We start from the raw sequence: 17,383 nt of genomic DNA on the forward strand, positions 1-17,383 counted from the left end.
ACATCACGTGTGTATTTTTTTTTAATTATTAAAAAAATTATTATTTTTAATTAAAAAAATAAAATATTTTTTAATTAAAAAAAAAATACACATGTGGCATCCACGTGTGCATTGACTTTTCAAAATTGGTCTGGGGCCAAAACTGCAAAAGGGGCAATACTTTAGGGAGCGGTTTTGTATTTTAATTTGTTAGGGGGCTAAAATCGCAACTTCTTGAAACATAGGCGCCAAAACTAATGTTAAGCCAACAAATCAAACTAATTATAATTCGAAGTCGACTATGCATCCATCAACTTCATCTATATTATTTACAATTTGTCCTCGTGAGCTTAGCTCACTTGGTAAGAACAATGCATATGCAAGGTTTGGGGTTCAATCCTCGACCACCACAATAAAAAAAATCTACAATTTTAATTTTCTTTTTTGGTCAAGAATTTTAAATTTTTTTTAATAAAACGAATTATCAACATATCCATTTTTATAGGGTTTTTTTTAGTCATTCAATTCATATGTTCTATATATAACAAATTAACTCACTATCTCTAAAAAAACAAATTAATGAATCAACCACTTTTGAATCATGCACTTTTATACGGTGACCAATCATCTATTTTTTATGTTGAACAATTATATGTACACACACTAACATTGAGACAGACAATGCTAGATTATTTTTTTTGCGCTAATGCATATAAATTAGGAAAAATAGTTATTATAAAATTTTAATTAAAATTATTTTTATTTTGATTAAAATATATGTTGACATTTTGCGCTTTTTTATTATAACAAACTATACTTATATTTTACAATGACACCAACAATATAAGAATTATAATATAAATTCTTATTTTTTTTTAATAATACCATAAATATAACATTCTCATAGAGGTAGATTTATTTAAGAGTATAATTAAAGGTGAAAAAACCACCGTAAAACATTTATTCCCTTTCCGTAGTAACTGTATAAATTATTCTATAACTCAAATTTTATTTATCATATTTATTTTCATAAAAACAATAAAAAAAAACCAACTATACTAATTTAAGATTTATATATAATTATTTATATTTTTCTCCAATTTATCTATTTTATTAGTTAACATATCTATATATATATTAATGTAAGACTCACTCAAAAAAAAATTAAAGTAAGATTATTCAATTTAAAGAAATTCACTTTTAGCATCTCTTATTTTTTCAAATTCACTTCATTTCCCTTTTATGCATTCAAATTCTCTTCAATTTCGCTTTTATATATTTAACATAAATATAGCAACAAATTATATCTGATTTTGTTTTACATAAAAATCTCAATAAACGATGTATATTAATTTGATTTTATCCATTAAATATATAATTTAATTTTTTAATTCATTTTTAATAAGAATCAAAATTAAATTTTACTTAAATTTACTAAAACACACGAAAGAGAGCTTGAGAAGGATTCAAGGATTCAGGGACTCTCTCCTGTTAGCAAAAGGAACAATGTCTTGGTTGCACGTTTCACTGCATCATAACAATTACAGGATGATCTTCAAGGTCCAATAACAGGTGTAGATATAGCTCAAGGTCCAAATCAAGGAGGTATAGACGTGGTAGTGGTTCTTCAACAACTTGATGATCATATTGATCATATCCAAGGTCCAATTCAAAAAGGTGTAGAGATTGATCAAGTATCGGTGGCTCTTCAAGACTATGCGCGTACAAGGACACTTGCTCAGATATTTGGTTATAGCAAAAATGTTGAGCATGGAGATTTCATGAACTATTCCAAGACGACAACAATGAGTTGATTTCGATATGTTTTGTTCACAATTTTGCTGAAAATGCAGAATTGCTGAAGACTATTCCATAGAATTTAGTTGATTTCGATACGTTTTGTTCACAATTAATCAGTATTTTTTTTTTTTACAGGTACGTAGCCATTAACTAAATCAACATTACCTAACTGTCACCCTTGTTTTCAGTATTATTTTTTGGCTTTCGTTGTCTTGTATCAAAATGTATGGTGTTTCCTTATTTTTATGAATGTCTAAAGCAAATTACAACTTTTAATATAGTTCTTAAGTTACATTTAGAATTTCAACAATTAAAACAATGAAATATCGCCTTAACAGAACATCTTGATATTGTTGTTCCTATCTAGACGAACCTTGTTTTGCTACGCGCTTGTGCCTTTTTCCTTGATTGATGATATAAAAATTCAACATGTCTTGAATTGCTAGGGGCGTTCATTATGCATAATTGTGTTATAAATTGCTAACACTTATCAAATTATCGTGATATAAAAATTCAAAAAGAAAGTAATAGATGTAAAATATTTACAAATTACAAGTAGTAGCATCTGAAGAGTACAACAGGGACACAACTATTATCTAGTGTACGTGCCTGCATTGGCAGGCTGCCACAACAAATGTGTCAGTAGGGTTAAACCAACAAACCTTCCTTGAATTTGGATTCCCAACTGGTATGTCAAGCACATCGGAGAATTCCAGCAACTTCTCTTTATTACGTTGGTCAAAAAATATCTTTACTTTAATCATTTGCTTTTCCTGCAGTAACGATATTTGGTTTTAGAAGCTTAAAAAGAGAAGTGGTTAATTATGCATAAAAGCAAGCAACCATTCATTGTTATATATGACTTACTTGCAAGTTACAAGCATGCCTCATTTTCATGCTACATAAAACCAGAAAACCTTTAAATTTTACTTAGTCGCAGCTGCCTGCGAAATACTTGGTAAAAGATTAGCTAAATAGAAGCATAATAACATCTGTTTGACCAATTAATTTCATTATTCCAAGTAAGTGTAACGTGAAATGAAAAATAAGTGGTATAATGCAAGAGGATTGTTCGTGAATGTGAAGTAGGATATCCCTTTCCTCTCCTACCAAAGAGGATTTTATGGAGCAATTTAAGAGTATAATCAATCTTCTTTCCGGATAATTTAAGTACCACTGAAGCATAAAATACAAGAGTCATAAAAATTACTAGCTGCTACGATGCAAAAACATGTATCTAAGGCATAAAGTGCGTTATAAACATGAACATGAAAAATTATAAGAGAAAATTCATATCACACAATTAAGGGTAACTATGAATCTGAGGTGAATACCTTTTCAATTTGAAATTATTAGGATGCATCTATGTCATATGATTTCTACCAACCTCGAAATTGATTTCCTTTCACGTAGAGGACAATTGGTTGTAGGAGTTGTTGACTCTGTCTCCTTCAGTTCCTTTATTTTCTTTTTCACCTCCTAATGGTCATTTCCCCTCCCGCACTTTTTTAATCCTTTCTCAACTTCGATATCTTCAGAACCATCGTCATTTGACTTATCGTCAACCTTATCCTTACCATCCAACCCCTATTCTCGGCTTTTCTTTTCTCCTTTTCACAGTTCTTATGTTTGACTTCAGGAATATCCTCTATCCTCTATCTCCTTTTGTTCCTTCGTTTTCCTTTTTCACCTTCCACCCTTCAACCTTTCCTTTCCTACATTTTTCAAATCCTTCCTCCACTTTGACATCTTCATTTGTCCAATGTTGTATGCAGAGCAGCTGTAGTTCCTTTGAATTATCAGTGAAAGATTAGGGCTTACAATGTACTTGTATTTAAATATTGTGATCCATACTACATTACCCCTGAATCATACTGCAGGGGCAGCCACAATCCCCCACAAGAACCATTTGGGTCAAGCCCAAGGGCAGGTCGAACAAGCAGAAAGGTCTCACCCGCTTCGCTCTTTCAACCTTGCCCACTTGCAAGAACCTATGAGTCATACTCAACAAAACAAGATTAAGACCATCCTCCAGCTAGAGTAGTGGAATAACACAACTATGAAAGATACAAAACAAGATTATACATACACTCCTAAAAATATATTGTGACAAATAAAATTTGACGTTATAGGAAAATCATACCTTATTTTTTTTTGAGTTGTTATTGATAAAAGACACTATATACATCTATCTTTTACTTACTTTTTATCTTATACACCATACAGAAATTTGGATATACATAAACAAGAAAATAAAGAGACACTATTTCGTGTCAGTTTTTGATATTCAAATATCATTACTCTTTTATTTTACATCTATGACATTCTTTGACATCCGCTTTGATGCGTTGAGGAGGGACATCACCACAACATTTCCAATCACAAAGCTTAAGTTTAAGTTTTTCTTTTTTGATGAGAGAAGATTAGGTATCATTTACTTGACCATTTATGTAAAAATGGATATTGCATTTGTTACTTTTCTTTCATGACAATATATGGTTTTGTAGTCAAGACTTCTTGAAGCGATATGAATATTACATATTTTTAGAATATTTTTACACAAACAACTTGTCACATTTCAATAATCAAATGGGAAACAATGCAATTAGATATAAATCAAACACTTAAGATTAACCATATTTATAGGCCACTCCTGCTAACTCAGAGGACACAACAAAATAGTTTGGGCAAATTCCAAAAACAATACCTCTCACAATAAAATCAAAACGTGCAACTCAAAAAAGCATTAAAATTATCAATCGCAGTCAAAGAGTGTTAATCTGAGCTACTCTTCTCCGCATATACTCCAAAACCGTTTCCAATGGCTGAAGAGAGTACGTAATTTGGCTCTTCAAAAATGGAGAAATTACACTGATCTCCCATGAAGTCTCTTTGGAGGACACAAACATGACTTAAAAAAAATGTTATTTTTCTGTTTCGGTTTCTATTGATGATGATAATCTTCATCCACTAAACTTAAATTTCTGCCATTTTTTGCAAGTTTCTCTTTATTTCAAATTTCAACTATCATAACTCGCTGCTTTCATTGAAGAATACCCAAAAAAAGCCAGACTATTAACTTCTGTCTGAACAATGTAATTTTTTTTTTTCGCATAGCAATACAGCCTACAGGGTATTTGTTATTATGTCTGAACAGTGTCTAACGCAAGAGTGTCTACTGTATTTCATAAGTTGTTGGATTTAATGGATTATGGCTAGAAAAAAAAACAATAATCCCTCCATTTATCACTTTTGAAGAATAATTTTGTTTCAATTTACCTGTCACTTTTATATTTCAATGCAATATTAAGAAGAATAAAATGAGAACGGAATTTATCCAACGAGAACCAAAGAAAAAGACTTGTGCTTTACGTCTTTTGTGTTGGAACTTGGAATGTTGGGTGTTGAGTGTAGAGAAGGTAAATCAGATCATTAGTTTTTCTTTTTATAAAAATAATTTGATAGAAAACGGTGTCAAACATTAGAGAAAATCACCGTAAAATAACTTAGAGGGATGTTCGTGTCGTTTAAATAGACCTTCAAAAAATATGAGCGTATTTTTCCCTTAAAAAAAATTCCAATCATAATGTCTTAAAACACATCACCTTTCATCTCTATTTTTCAGATCTATTTTCACCGTTATTTGTGAAATAAAGTCCGCATTAAAAACGAATAAAAGATATAAATCCATAAATCAAAAATTGGCATACCAACACTATAATGATGTTTCTACCAACAAAAACACTATATCGTTTATTTCTTTAAGACTAACTTTTTGGTTCGATAAATTGATAAGATAGATATTTAGTACTTCTCTAAAATAATCAATAACCAATGAGTTGTTTTTTTTTTCTTTCAGAGATGAATGAAAGGAAGAAACAAATGACGGAATGTAATAATAAAATAAAGAAAAATGATATTAGAACAATCATTTTCTACAACTTTTTTGACAACTTTCTCTCTCATATTTACATTATCTTTTTACTTTTTCTCTCTATTCCTTTGATCTTTGTGTCACTACCATTTCCTTTATAAAATTTTGACTGTCATAAAAGTTGACACATATATCGATGTTCAAATAACACAACTTTAAACTAAACAAAAACGTACCTTTACAGCAAAAAAAACACCTTAAAAACAATAACTAATAAGGAAGTTAAAATATACTTGTAAATTGGCCAGTTATATACGAACGCATTCTTCAGCTTCGCTTCACCGGTCCAGAAAATAAAGTATGAGCACAGAAGCACGAATTTGTATCAAAATATAAAAGGACACACCAACGATTGTCAACAATTGACACACCAAAAGTTACGATACGTAAACAATAGCTACGCTGGTCCAGAAAATTGCATCTAATAAATTCCAAAATTCAAAATTAAAGAAAAAACATGATAAAAATACTGTTTCTCAACCTCACGCCTTCCTAAACAATAGCATCTATTTCAAAATTAATCGACCTCTTCCATCTTGCTACCCTCTGCATCAGCATCAGCTTCCTCCAATGGTGGCATGTCAGCATCAGCTTCTGCTGCATCCTCATCAATGCTAAGTCCAAGCTTGAGCATCCTGTGAATCCTGTTGCCAAAGGTGTTGGGCTCATCAAGGCTGAATCCAGAGGTAAGAAGAGCAGTCTCAAACAGCAAGAGGACAAGATCCTTCACAGATTTGTCATTCCTATCAGCATCAGCACGTTTCCTCAGCTCCTCCATAATGGGATTCTCAGGGTTGATTTCCATTGTCTTCTTGCTTGACATGTAACCAGCCATGCTGCTATCCCTCAAAGCCTGTGCCTTCATGATCCTCTCCATGTTGGCAGTCCAACCATACTCACCAGTCACTAGACAGCAAGGAGAGTCCACAACTCGGTCAGAAACAACCACTTTCTCAACCTTGTCGCCCAACACTTCCTTGATCACCTTGCAGAGGTTGTCAAATTTCTCCTTCTGTTCATCCATCTTTTTCTTTTCATCCTCGCTCTCATCAAGTTTCAAACCTTCCTTAGTTGCAGATACCAGCTTCTTTCCCTCAAATTCCTTGAGCTGGCCAACAGCATATTCATCTATAGCGTCAACCATGTAAATCACTTCATATCCCTTCTTCCTAAGTTTCTCAAGGAAGGGGGAATTCTCAACAGCTTTCTTGCTTTCACCGGTGATGTAGTAAATGTCATTCTGTCCTTCCTTCATCCTGGTAACGTAGTCCTTGAGGCTGGTCATGTCATCACCACTCTTGGTGGAGTGGTACCTGAGCAAATCAGCAAGCTTTGTCTTGTTTTGAGAATCCTCATGGATACCCAGCTTCAAGTTCTTAGAGAAGGCCTCATAGAACTTGTTGTAGTCTTCCTTGTTCTCAGCAATTTCAAAGAAAAGCTCAAGGCACTTCTTCACCAAGTTCTTCCTTATGACCTTGAGAATCTTGTTCTGTTGAAGCATCTCTCTTGAAATGTTAAGTGGGAGATCTTCAGAGTCCACAATACCCTTCACAAAGCTAAGATACTCAGGCATCAACTCCTCACAGTTGTCCATGATGAAAACACGGCGGACATACAGCTTGATGTTGTTGGGCTTCTTCTTTGTGTCAAAGAGATCAAAAGGTGCTCTCTTGGGTACAAAGAGAACAGCCTTAAACTCCAACTGACCCTCAACTGAGAAGTGCTTAACAGCCAAATGCTCTTCCCAATCATTGGTGAGACTCTTGTAAAAAGCAGCATACTCATCCTTTGTAATCTCCTCGGGCTTCCTCATCCAAATAGGTTTTTGCTTGTTCACCAAAGACCATTCATTAGACACCTCCTTAATCTTTTTCTTTTTCTTCTCTTCCTTTTCTTTCTCCTCATCTACTTCCTCAACCTTACCCTCCTCTTCCTTCTTCTCTTCCTCATCCTCATCATCAGAAATCTCTTTCTCAATAGTCTTCTCAACCCAAAGAGAAATTGGATAGCTGATAAATTCAGAATGTTTCTTAACCAAGTCCTTCAGACGGCGTTCCTCAAGATACTCAAGTTGATCCTCCTTGAGGATGAGAGTTATCTTAGTTCCCCTGCCAAGAGCTTCGCCAGTTGTGTCCCTAGTCACAGTGAATGACCCTCCAGCTTGAGACTCCCACACATACTGTTCATCATCGTTGTGCTTTGTGGTAACAATAACCTTCTCGGCAACAAGGTAGGCAGAGTAGAAACCAACACCAAACTGTCCAATCATGCTCACATCAGCACCAGCAGCTATGGCTTCCATGAATTCCTTGGTACCAGACCTAGCAATGGTACCTAGGTTGTTCACCAAATCTGGAACAAAAATACATAGAAATATTAGTAAACAACATAAAATATCACACGACACAGTGCTGCTACATAAACCAATTTCAGGCTAAGAAAAGGGAGAAAAAAAAAGCATATTAACTTACCAGCTTTGGTCATTCCAATCCCACTATCAATGATAGTCAAAGTGTTGTTGGTCTTGTCAGGAATAATGTGAATGAACAACTCTGGCTGAGAATCAAGCTTGCTCTTGTCGGTCAAGCCCTCGAACCGAATCTTATCCAAAGCCTACATCACAACATTCCATCACAAGAATCAGAACAGCATTCATACCCACAACAACAAAATCATCTATCACATCAAACATTCATAAAACCCAACCCAAAGATCCAAAGTAATAGTAACAATTATACTTCCAAAAACATGGAGTTCTAGTCACAAACAACTTCCATTCAAAAAGGAAAGAGTTGATTGTAACAATAACATCGCATATATGTGATTAACATAGATTATTTGTCACATACAACTTTCATTCATATAATTAAAGGACCAATTCAACTTTCCTTCAAAAATTAAAGTGCCGATTATATCAATAACCTTCATAGTATATGATTTAAGTGAAAACGTTAAACAGCAAAAAATAGATCACATAATCAGTATTGATATCAATACAAGCCGGACTAATTAAAATTCAATTTAAATTTAGGTATTTCATGTATGACTCTAATATGAATCAACAATGAAAAACATATTCGGTTCAAAATCAAGAAAACGTTAATTAACCGAATAGAACATTGATTTAAATTTGATTTTAAATTGTGATTAATGAAACCTAAACATGACTAACAAATCATCACTGTGTTCAAACAACAACAACGGAAAAATCACAAAGATGCTAAACAACGCCACCAACTAAAACCCTAAAAGTATGTAATCAATTAACATAAACCCTAAAATTGAAAAAATAATCCAATAAAAACGATAACAAAAGAAATCATCAAAATCATCATAATAAAATAGAACCTAAACTAGATCGAACCCTAATAAACAAAAAAAAAAAGAGCGAAGAGGAAGAAGCTTACATCGGAAGCATTACTGATGAGTTCACGAAGAAAAATCTCCTTGTTACTGTAAAAGGTGTTGATGATTAGACTGAGAAGTTGATTGATCTCAGCCTGGAAAGCAAACGTCTCTTGTTCCGCCATTGCCGATCTGGAAATTTTCGTAGAGAGAGAAAGTGTTTTGTTTTGTTGTATTGTAGGGAGAGAAAATAAGAGAGAGTTGCAAAGTGTGAGGAGAATGAGATATTATATAGTGAGTGTTAGCTAGGGTTTTCTCGATCCTTCTTTTTTTTTTTTTTTTTTTTTGGTATAGTTTTTCTAGATCCTTCTATTTCTATATTTATGAACTAAATAATTTTATTTGGGTCCACTTTACTCTCAAAACTAACCACTTGGATGGGAAGCGTGGACTTGGTTTACTTCTTCTCCTTTTTTTATTTATCTACAGCAATAATATTTTTTTTATGATAGTTGGGTTTGAACTAAGACTTTGTATATATTATGTATTATTCTTATCAATTGAGTTAAGTTTACGATAACTTATAACAATAATATTTGATACTCACGTGATAGGTTTTATCAAACATTTAGTTAGTTGATTTTAATTTTTAGCAAAATATTAACGGATGTCTTTAGGCTTTGGGTATTTAAGGAAGCTAATATAATAAAAAAATAGAATTTGTGTAGTCAAATTTTTTAAAGTGTAAAGAATATTTTTTACAATGCAATTTTTTTACTTTTGTTTTTCATAATCGATGCCTCAGACACTAATTAACTTGATCCTTTTTTAAAGATAAATTACTATGATTTTTATTTTATTTTATGAAAGTATAATTTTTACTAAAATATAGTTTATAAGAAATTATTTTTTTATTATTTTTTTTAAAAGCAAAGAAACACCATACACCGACGACTTATGCGATAATCCCGTGATCATACTTCAAATGGTAGAATATTTAAAGTTTGTTGGTAAGAGGTGGGAACTGAAAATAGGCTAGGTCATTCGTCACGAACTATGGACCGGTCCAACTTTTTTAAAATCCGGTCAAACATAACTCGTTTAATAACTAGGTCAAGTTTAGACTTTTTAAAAAGTCTGTTAATTTAAATAATTCAGGTTAAGGTTTATAAAAACTATTAGATCTATCAGACCGACTCGTATATGAGTATATTACATTTTTGTTATTATTGTTGACTTTGTTTACTTTTTAAAAGCTTATTAAGTTATCATTTAAGAATCATATGACTCTTTGATTCTATCACGTGTAAATTTAAATCAACACGTGTATTGAGTTTTATTCTATCACGTCTATACTAAAAAGGATAGCACATCCTTCTCCTTTCAAAAAAGTTTAGGAATGTGGGAAGTTAAGACGATTTGAAATGCACTAAAAATTACAAATTGGTAGTTTTGTGTATTAATAGAATGAGTAGTGTTAACTCGTATCTTCAAGGCACATGTTAAGAAACCTAAAAGAAAAAATATTCTCTAAATTTTATGCATTTAATTAATTAAAAAGTTAAAGATTAATTACAATGCACACAATAATTATTTATATATTTGAATCATTAACTTGTATTTTGATGGCACAAGTTAAGCATTACACTAATGCGGTGGTTGAGACTCTATAAATTGAAAACGTAACTCCATTATCCTATTCACACTTTGCAAAACAACAAAAAAATCAATATGAAAATGAGTAAACTTTGTTATGTCTACGGACAAACTTTGTAATATATGTTAGAGTAAAATGAGGTGGAAAAGATGATTATACCCTTTTGGCCTAAAAAAACTTCCAGCACCTACTTGCTACCGACCGTAACCTCCCACGTTATGTTTTCCATTTATTTCCTTTTGATTTCCCATTCTTCAATTCTAATCACACCACCACCTTAAAAAAAATGGTGTAAATATTAACCGAATTTTCCAAAAATGGAGGGGTGGTTTTCAACGTCAAGTTCAGCTAATGACGATCAGCAACAGAAAGCAGGAGGTTCGTCTTCATCTTCTTTGCTTGCTGATTGGAATTCATACGCTTCTTCTCAACAGGATCAGGATCCTTCTAATTCCGCCATCAGCTTCGATCTTGAATCTGCTGTTAGATCTGCCAATAACACCGTCACCGGCACTTTCAGCGTGTAACCTCTTCAACTCAATTGCATTCTATATTCTCTTGAATTGGTATTTTTTTTTTTTGTATATCACGATAACAGTATACAGTGTTGGGAGGAATTAGTGTTTTAAGCGTGTTCCAATTTGTCAAGTTAGTCCATGTATTTAACCGCTTACTATCAATAGGTTCTTTTAGTTTAATCACTTACTATCAATTTGATATATATTTAACCACTTACTACTATCAATTTGGTCCCTGACGTTAGAATCGAATTTGGTCTCTGACTTTTAGAAGGACTGATATGAGTCAGAGTCAGGGATGTTTTTGAAATATTCATAATATCAAGGATCTATTTGAGACCGGGATGTAGAATCAGGGACCAATTTGGTGGTTTACTCTTGTGATCTGATTCCAAATTAAGCTCACGTTTCCATTATATTTAGGTATTTCATTGATAAGATCACAAAAGCAATATGGACTAGCAAAATGCTGTGGAAGTTTGGTTTTTAAGACAATTGAATGAAATGAGAATGGGAGATTGTAAATGAGTCAGGGGCTGTTTGGATTGACTAATTTGAACTTATTTACTAGCATATGCATTTGTGAGACAATTTGGGAGAGCTTATGGAAATAGCTTACAACATCTGACATGTCCATAAACTATTTTCAGCTTATTTCCTTGAGCTCTCTAGGATAACTTGTGCAAACAACTTATAGCTTATATGAAAACCATTTGACTTTGTTTTATCTTTTGTTATAAAAATAGCTGACACATTATTACTTATGTGATAAGCGCTTAATTAACCAGTTTATCGAACACGGCCTTAATACTTCTATGGACCCTAATGTTAAGCTTTGGTTAGATCAGGGAGAGTCATTTCAGACAGGTATAGGAAGGTGGTTGGGAATGGGAGCTTTAACTATATTACGATGATTAGGCTTCACATATCTCTTGTTGTAAGTGTTGTTTACCAGTTTCTTAATTCTCCTTGAGATAGTCATTCATAGTTGTCAAACAAAGAAGCCCGTTAGCTGCTATTTCTTTGTTATGTTTCATTTTTTAGTCGTGGCAATCATGACCACTATTCGTGGCAGAAATCATACACTTCTCTTCTCTATTGTGACTATTAGGTCTCCAGAAACATTTTTTTGCCCCTGTCATATGCTTGTTGCGGATTGATTTTGGGAGAAAGTTGGGATTTTGTTCCTCTCTTTTTCAGATAAAAGAATTCAATCCTTTATTTCTCCCCACATGTTGATCAAACAACCTTAACATTAAAACTTGAGAGCTTCCTTCTTGCCAAGCTCACTATGGTCAAGTCTGGCAGTTTTGGGCCTCATTTTGGTGACTGTTCTTTACATGCTCTTTTTTCATTTATGATAATCTGCCCTGTTTTCCCTTTCGGCTCTTTTGAGTCTACAAGCTCGGTTATTTGCATTTAAGTTTTTTTTAATTTCTGATCTTTTTTTTGTTTTCTGGTTTTCCCAAATTAGTCTCAATTATTTTTTGGGTGTTTGTAGTTCAAACTCATTATTATTGGTCTTGCATGCGCTATTTTTGAGTTTATCACTTTGCAGTATTTATTTCCTTGATTATTGTAATGTTTAGCTTAAGGCCGATGATTTTGTATTATTAGTTATGATATGCCTTGAATCTTAGCGTGTGTAGTATAATTTACTTAACTTTTATCTGAAATTTTGGTATAGCGGCCATCCTGCTGCAGCGTGTTTGGCGCCAGCCTCTACTTGCTACTACCTGGGACTTATAACTATGTAGTCAGTGTAATGTAGCAATTCAAAGAGGCTAAAGGCTCTCCTGGAAAAGGATTGATCCTTGACAATAGAGGCTATACCGATTTTTTTACCCACATGGATGCAGATTGGGCTGACATCTCAAGTCATGTATAGGCCATTAACTTTAGGTTACTGTGTTTTTATTGGAGGTAATCATATTGGTTGGAAGAACAAGCAGAATATATATTGTTGATAGATTTAGTGTGCAGAATACTTAAGTTTTTCTTATGGCTAAAACAATTTATTTTTGAACTAAAATTCTGTTAGTAAGGACTATGAGTCTTATCTGTGATAATCAAGCTTCCTTATAGGCTTATACATTGCCTCTAATCCAGTTTTTCATTAGCAAACAAAGCATATTGAGATAAACTGTCAGTTTATCAATTAATCCCAATGATCAACTGGCAGATATGTTTACTAAGTTACTCTGGAGTTCAAGGACAACATACATATGTCATATATGCACTAGCATGAAGAGAACTTTGGAGATTCACCATGCTTCCATTTCTCATGCTTAGTTTTCAGTTGTATTTAACACACAACTAGTTAGTGATAAGTTTCAAGGAAAATTGAAACTATTTGTTTGTTCCCTTGGAAATGCTTTAACTTATTTATTCCTTCTGTAAAACGCAGAATCCAATTTTCTTACTGCAAGTGTTGTTAGCCATTTATTTAAAATTATTCTTGAGATAGTCATTCATTGCTGTAAATCAGTAGGGCAACATAGCGGTGTGATAATAGAGGAGTGAAGCAAAGAAGCCTGTTAGCTGCGTTGTATTTTTAAGTTGTGGCAATCATGACCACTATTCATGGCAGAAACCATGCACTTCGCTGTTAAGACTTTTAGGTTTTCAGAAACCTTCTTTTGCCCCTGTCATATGCTTGTTTCTGACATATTTAGGGAGAAAGATGGGATTTTGTCCCTCCTTTATTCAGCTAAAAGAATGAAATAAATCCTTTATTTTTCGGTACATGTTCGATCGAAGAGCCTTCATGTTTAAACTTTAGACCTTCCTTCTTGCCAAGCCCACTACTCCCTGGTGTCATTGTGGTCAAGTGTGTCAGTTCCAGGCGTCATTTTGTCGACTTGTCTTCACATTATTGCAGTTGTTGCATGTTCTATTTTTTGGTTTATTACTTGGCAGTATTTGTTTCCTTGATTATTGTAAATGTTTAGCTTATGAACAATGATTTTTTATTATTAGTTATGATATGCCTTGAATTTTGAGCATTATGTGTATAGTATAAATCACTCAACCTATATCTATAATTTCTGTATAGAGTCCATCCTGCTGTGGTTTTCGGCTCAGTCATTGTAGTGTAGTAGTTCAAATATTGAGTTACACTAAAGGCTCTCCTAGAAGAGGATTGATCCATGCAATAAAAGTCATACTGATTTTGTTGCTTAAATGGATACTAAGTGGGCTGGAAGCTCTAGTGGTATCCAGACGGTCAACTTTAGGTTATTAAGAAGCAAAATATTGTTGAAAGATCTAGTGGATAGACAACAATATACCAAGTTATGACTCTTATCACACGTTTACCCATTACCCATATGGCTAAACCAATTTGTTTCTGAACTAAGATATTTTGAGTGAGGACTGAGGAGTATGAGTCTTATTTGGTATAATCAAGCTTCGTTATACATTGCCTCTGATCCAGTTTTTTTTTGTAGCAAATAAAGCATATATTGAGAGGTTGTCATTTTATCCAAAAAAGGTTTTATCTAGAAAGACGACGATATCATTTAATCCCAATGATCAATTGGTGTATATGTTCACTTAGTCACTCTGGATGGACTCCAAGTTTAGCATACATGTCACAAGCTTGATGCATATGTCATACATGCATTGGCATGAAGAGAATTGTTGAGATTCACCATTCTTCCAATTTCCTATGCTTAGTTTTCAGCTGTATTTAACAGTCAGTTATTGATAAGTTTCAAGTAACACTGAAACCATTTTTTCTCTTGGAAATGCTTTAGCTTATCTATTATTCCTGTAAATTGTAGAATGCAATTTTCTTCAAGCAACACTGAAATCGTTTGTTTTTCCTGAAATTATGATTTCGAGTAATTAAACGGTTTTCTTTTAATAATTGTTAGTGTTTCTAAAAGTGTGAGAGATATACCTGGAAACTTCCAGTCTGCGACTAGCAGTGTTCCCTCTGGGAAAGCACTCCTGTATTTTGGTTTGTTTCTGGCGAGCGGAGTCTTCTTCATTTTCATTGCATTTACCTTGTTCCTGCCTGTGATGGTGGTTATGCCCCAAAAGTTTGCTCTATGCTTTACTCTTGGGTGTGGATTTATTATTGGATCATTTTTTGCTCTAAAAGGGCCAAAGAATCAACTTTCTCACATGTTTTCAAAGGAGGTAAGTTACCAAAATTTCATGTCTTGTTGTTTTCAAGTTTAAAAAATAGCTTCACATTTCATTACGTATACATGTTGCTTCAGTGTGTTCATTTGATTTTTTAGTATAATAGTCCCTATGATTTGATTGCATGTTTTTTATGCCTTCTCCTGACTCTGACCTCCTTTATGAATATTTTTCAGAGGCTCCCATTCACACTGGGGTTTATACTCAGTATGTTTGGTACCATTTACGTATCAATGGTGCGTCATAGCTACATTCTATCTGTTGTATTCTCCGTTGTACAGGTATCACTTTCATGGATCCTTAATAAGTTAGAATGTTTCTGTGTTGCTTCGTCTTTCCCTTCCCTTCCTATTAGCATTTGCTGTGGATTTGAATTATAGTGGCTGTATAGTAAAATCTTGAATTTAAATATAAATCAATCCTTTTATATGGCATAAACTTGATAAATTTGAGACTTCCTATTTCCACACTTGTAGTGGCTGGATTTATATGATGATAGGTGTTGGTTCCATTTCCATGACAGGCGTTACATGATTTCAGCAACTATAGTGTGGAAATAGATCTTCCTTTAGATACTTTTGCATATACTACTTATTATGTTTCTTTTGGCTTGAAAAAAAACTATTTATTCTGTTTCTATCCAAAGCTATCAATCTTGTATTGAAAATGATGTTTAGATTATACTTGCAGGTTCTCTCACTCGGATACTATGCTATATCATATTTTCCTGGTGGATCTGCTGGAATGAGATTTCTGACTTCTGCTTTAATGTCCAGAATAATGACTTGTTTTGGGAGGTGATTTGGTTTTGGTTATTATTGTTATACATTTTATGGGGGGAGGGGTAAACTTTGTCTATAGATAGGTGAAACTTTGAACTGACCCAGAACAGGATAATGCTGAGTTGAAACATCATCTAACATGTCCTGAGATTTCAATGTTTGTTGCCACCTCTTAATGAGAAAATTGGTTGATCTCTTTGCCATAAGTTGTAATCTTTATTGCATGCGTATGGGTATGAATATCACTGTTTCACAATATTTTGTACCAAATAGAGTATCATTGGACAAGAGTGAATTGTTCAAATTCCACTATGCGATAGCGTAGTAGCACCCCAAAGTCACTATTTAACAACATTGATTCTAATTAATGAGATTAATTTCGTACTTGTTCATAAAAGTATTTGGAAGGCTTATTAAAATAATCCCAAAACAGTTTATTGAAATATCATGCAATATAAAATACTTATGTACCAGATAAGTTCAATAAGTTCTAAATAATCCTTGATGATATTTTCGTAAAACCATCCGGCCCTTTCTCCACCATCTGAACTTTAAGCCGAGACACTTCCTTCAACAAACCACCTCTAACATGAGCAGATATCAACGAATCGTAAGTAATAACATTTGGAGAAAAGCCATTACTTTCCATATCTTTAAGAACCTGCAAAGCCTCTTTGGGACGTCTAACCTTCGCAAAAACATCTAACAACGCATTATAAGTAACTCTATCAGGAACAAAACCCGCAGACTTAATCCGGTCAAACACATTTACAGCTTCCTCATATAACGAACCTTGACGACAACAAGTGATAAGTGTATTATAAATATACAAATCCGGAACAACTCCATTTGTTTTCATAGAATAAAAAATGGCAGTAACACGAGACCAAGGCATACCCATTTTGCCATAAACATTCAAAATGGAATTGTAAGTAACAAGAGTAGGGGTATAACCATCACGTTGCATTTTGTTGAACACAGAAACAACATCATTATAACGACCTTTACTAGCATAAGATTAATGGATTGTTATCCCAATAAAACATTTAATTTAAGGATGACTCGGAAGTAATCAACATTTGTACTAGTGTACTGTACAAGAGTAGTTGCAGAAAGATAGACAATAATAAACACTTCATTTGTAATTATATCAAACAAGGAACTTTAGATAAGATGGCTCCAAAATTAACGATAGAACCCATCTGCATCATCCATT

General features: G+C 33.3%; 2 protein-coding genes across 2 annotated transcripts; one reads left to right on the top strand and one right to left on the bottom strand.

Annotated features, from left to right (window-relative positions):
• Window positions 1–5,994: 5,994 nt before the first annotated feature.
• On the bottom strand, window positions 5,995–9,317 carry LOC11423533 (heat shock cognate protein 80). Its single transcript, XM_003617828.4, has 3 exons — window positions 9,121–9,317; window positions 8,185–8,326; window positions 5,995–8,065 (listed from the first exon to the last, which is right to left on the bottom strand). Exons 1-3 carry the CDS (start codon window positions 9,241–9,243, stop codon window positions 6,231–6,233), a joined length of 2,100 nt encoding a protein of 699 aa, XP_003617876.1. The 5' UTR covers window positions 9,244–9,317; the 3' UTR covers window positions 5,995–6,230.
• A 1,572-nt stretch (window positions 9,318–10,889) lies between these two features.
• LOC11433702 (protein transport protein SFT2) lies at window positions 10,890–16,423 on the top strand. The gene is made up of 4 exons (XM_024784317.2): window positions 10,890–11,238; window positions 15,112–15,379; window positions 15,562–15,666; window positions 16,076–16,423. Exons 1-4 carry the CDS (start codon window positions 11,033–11,035, stop codon window positions 16,184–16,186), a joined length of 690 nt encoding a protein of 229 aa, XP_024640085.1. The 5' UTR covers window positions 10,890–11,032; the 3' UTR covers window positions 16,187–16,423.
• Window positions 16,424–17,383: the final 960 nt, after the last annotated feature.

Source organism: Medicago truncatula, chromosome 5 (assembly GCF_003473485.1).
Source record: "Medicago truncatula cultivar Jemalong A17 chromosome 5, MtrunA17r5.0-ANR, whole genome shotgun sequence".
Lineage (NCBI taxonomy): Eukaryota > Viridiplantae > Streptophyta > Magnoliopsida > Fabales > Fabaceae > Medicago > Medicago truncatula.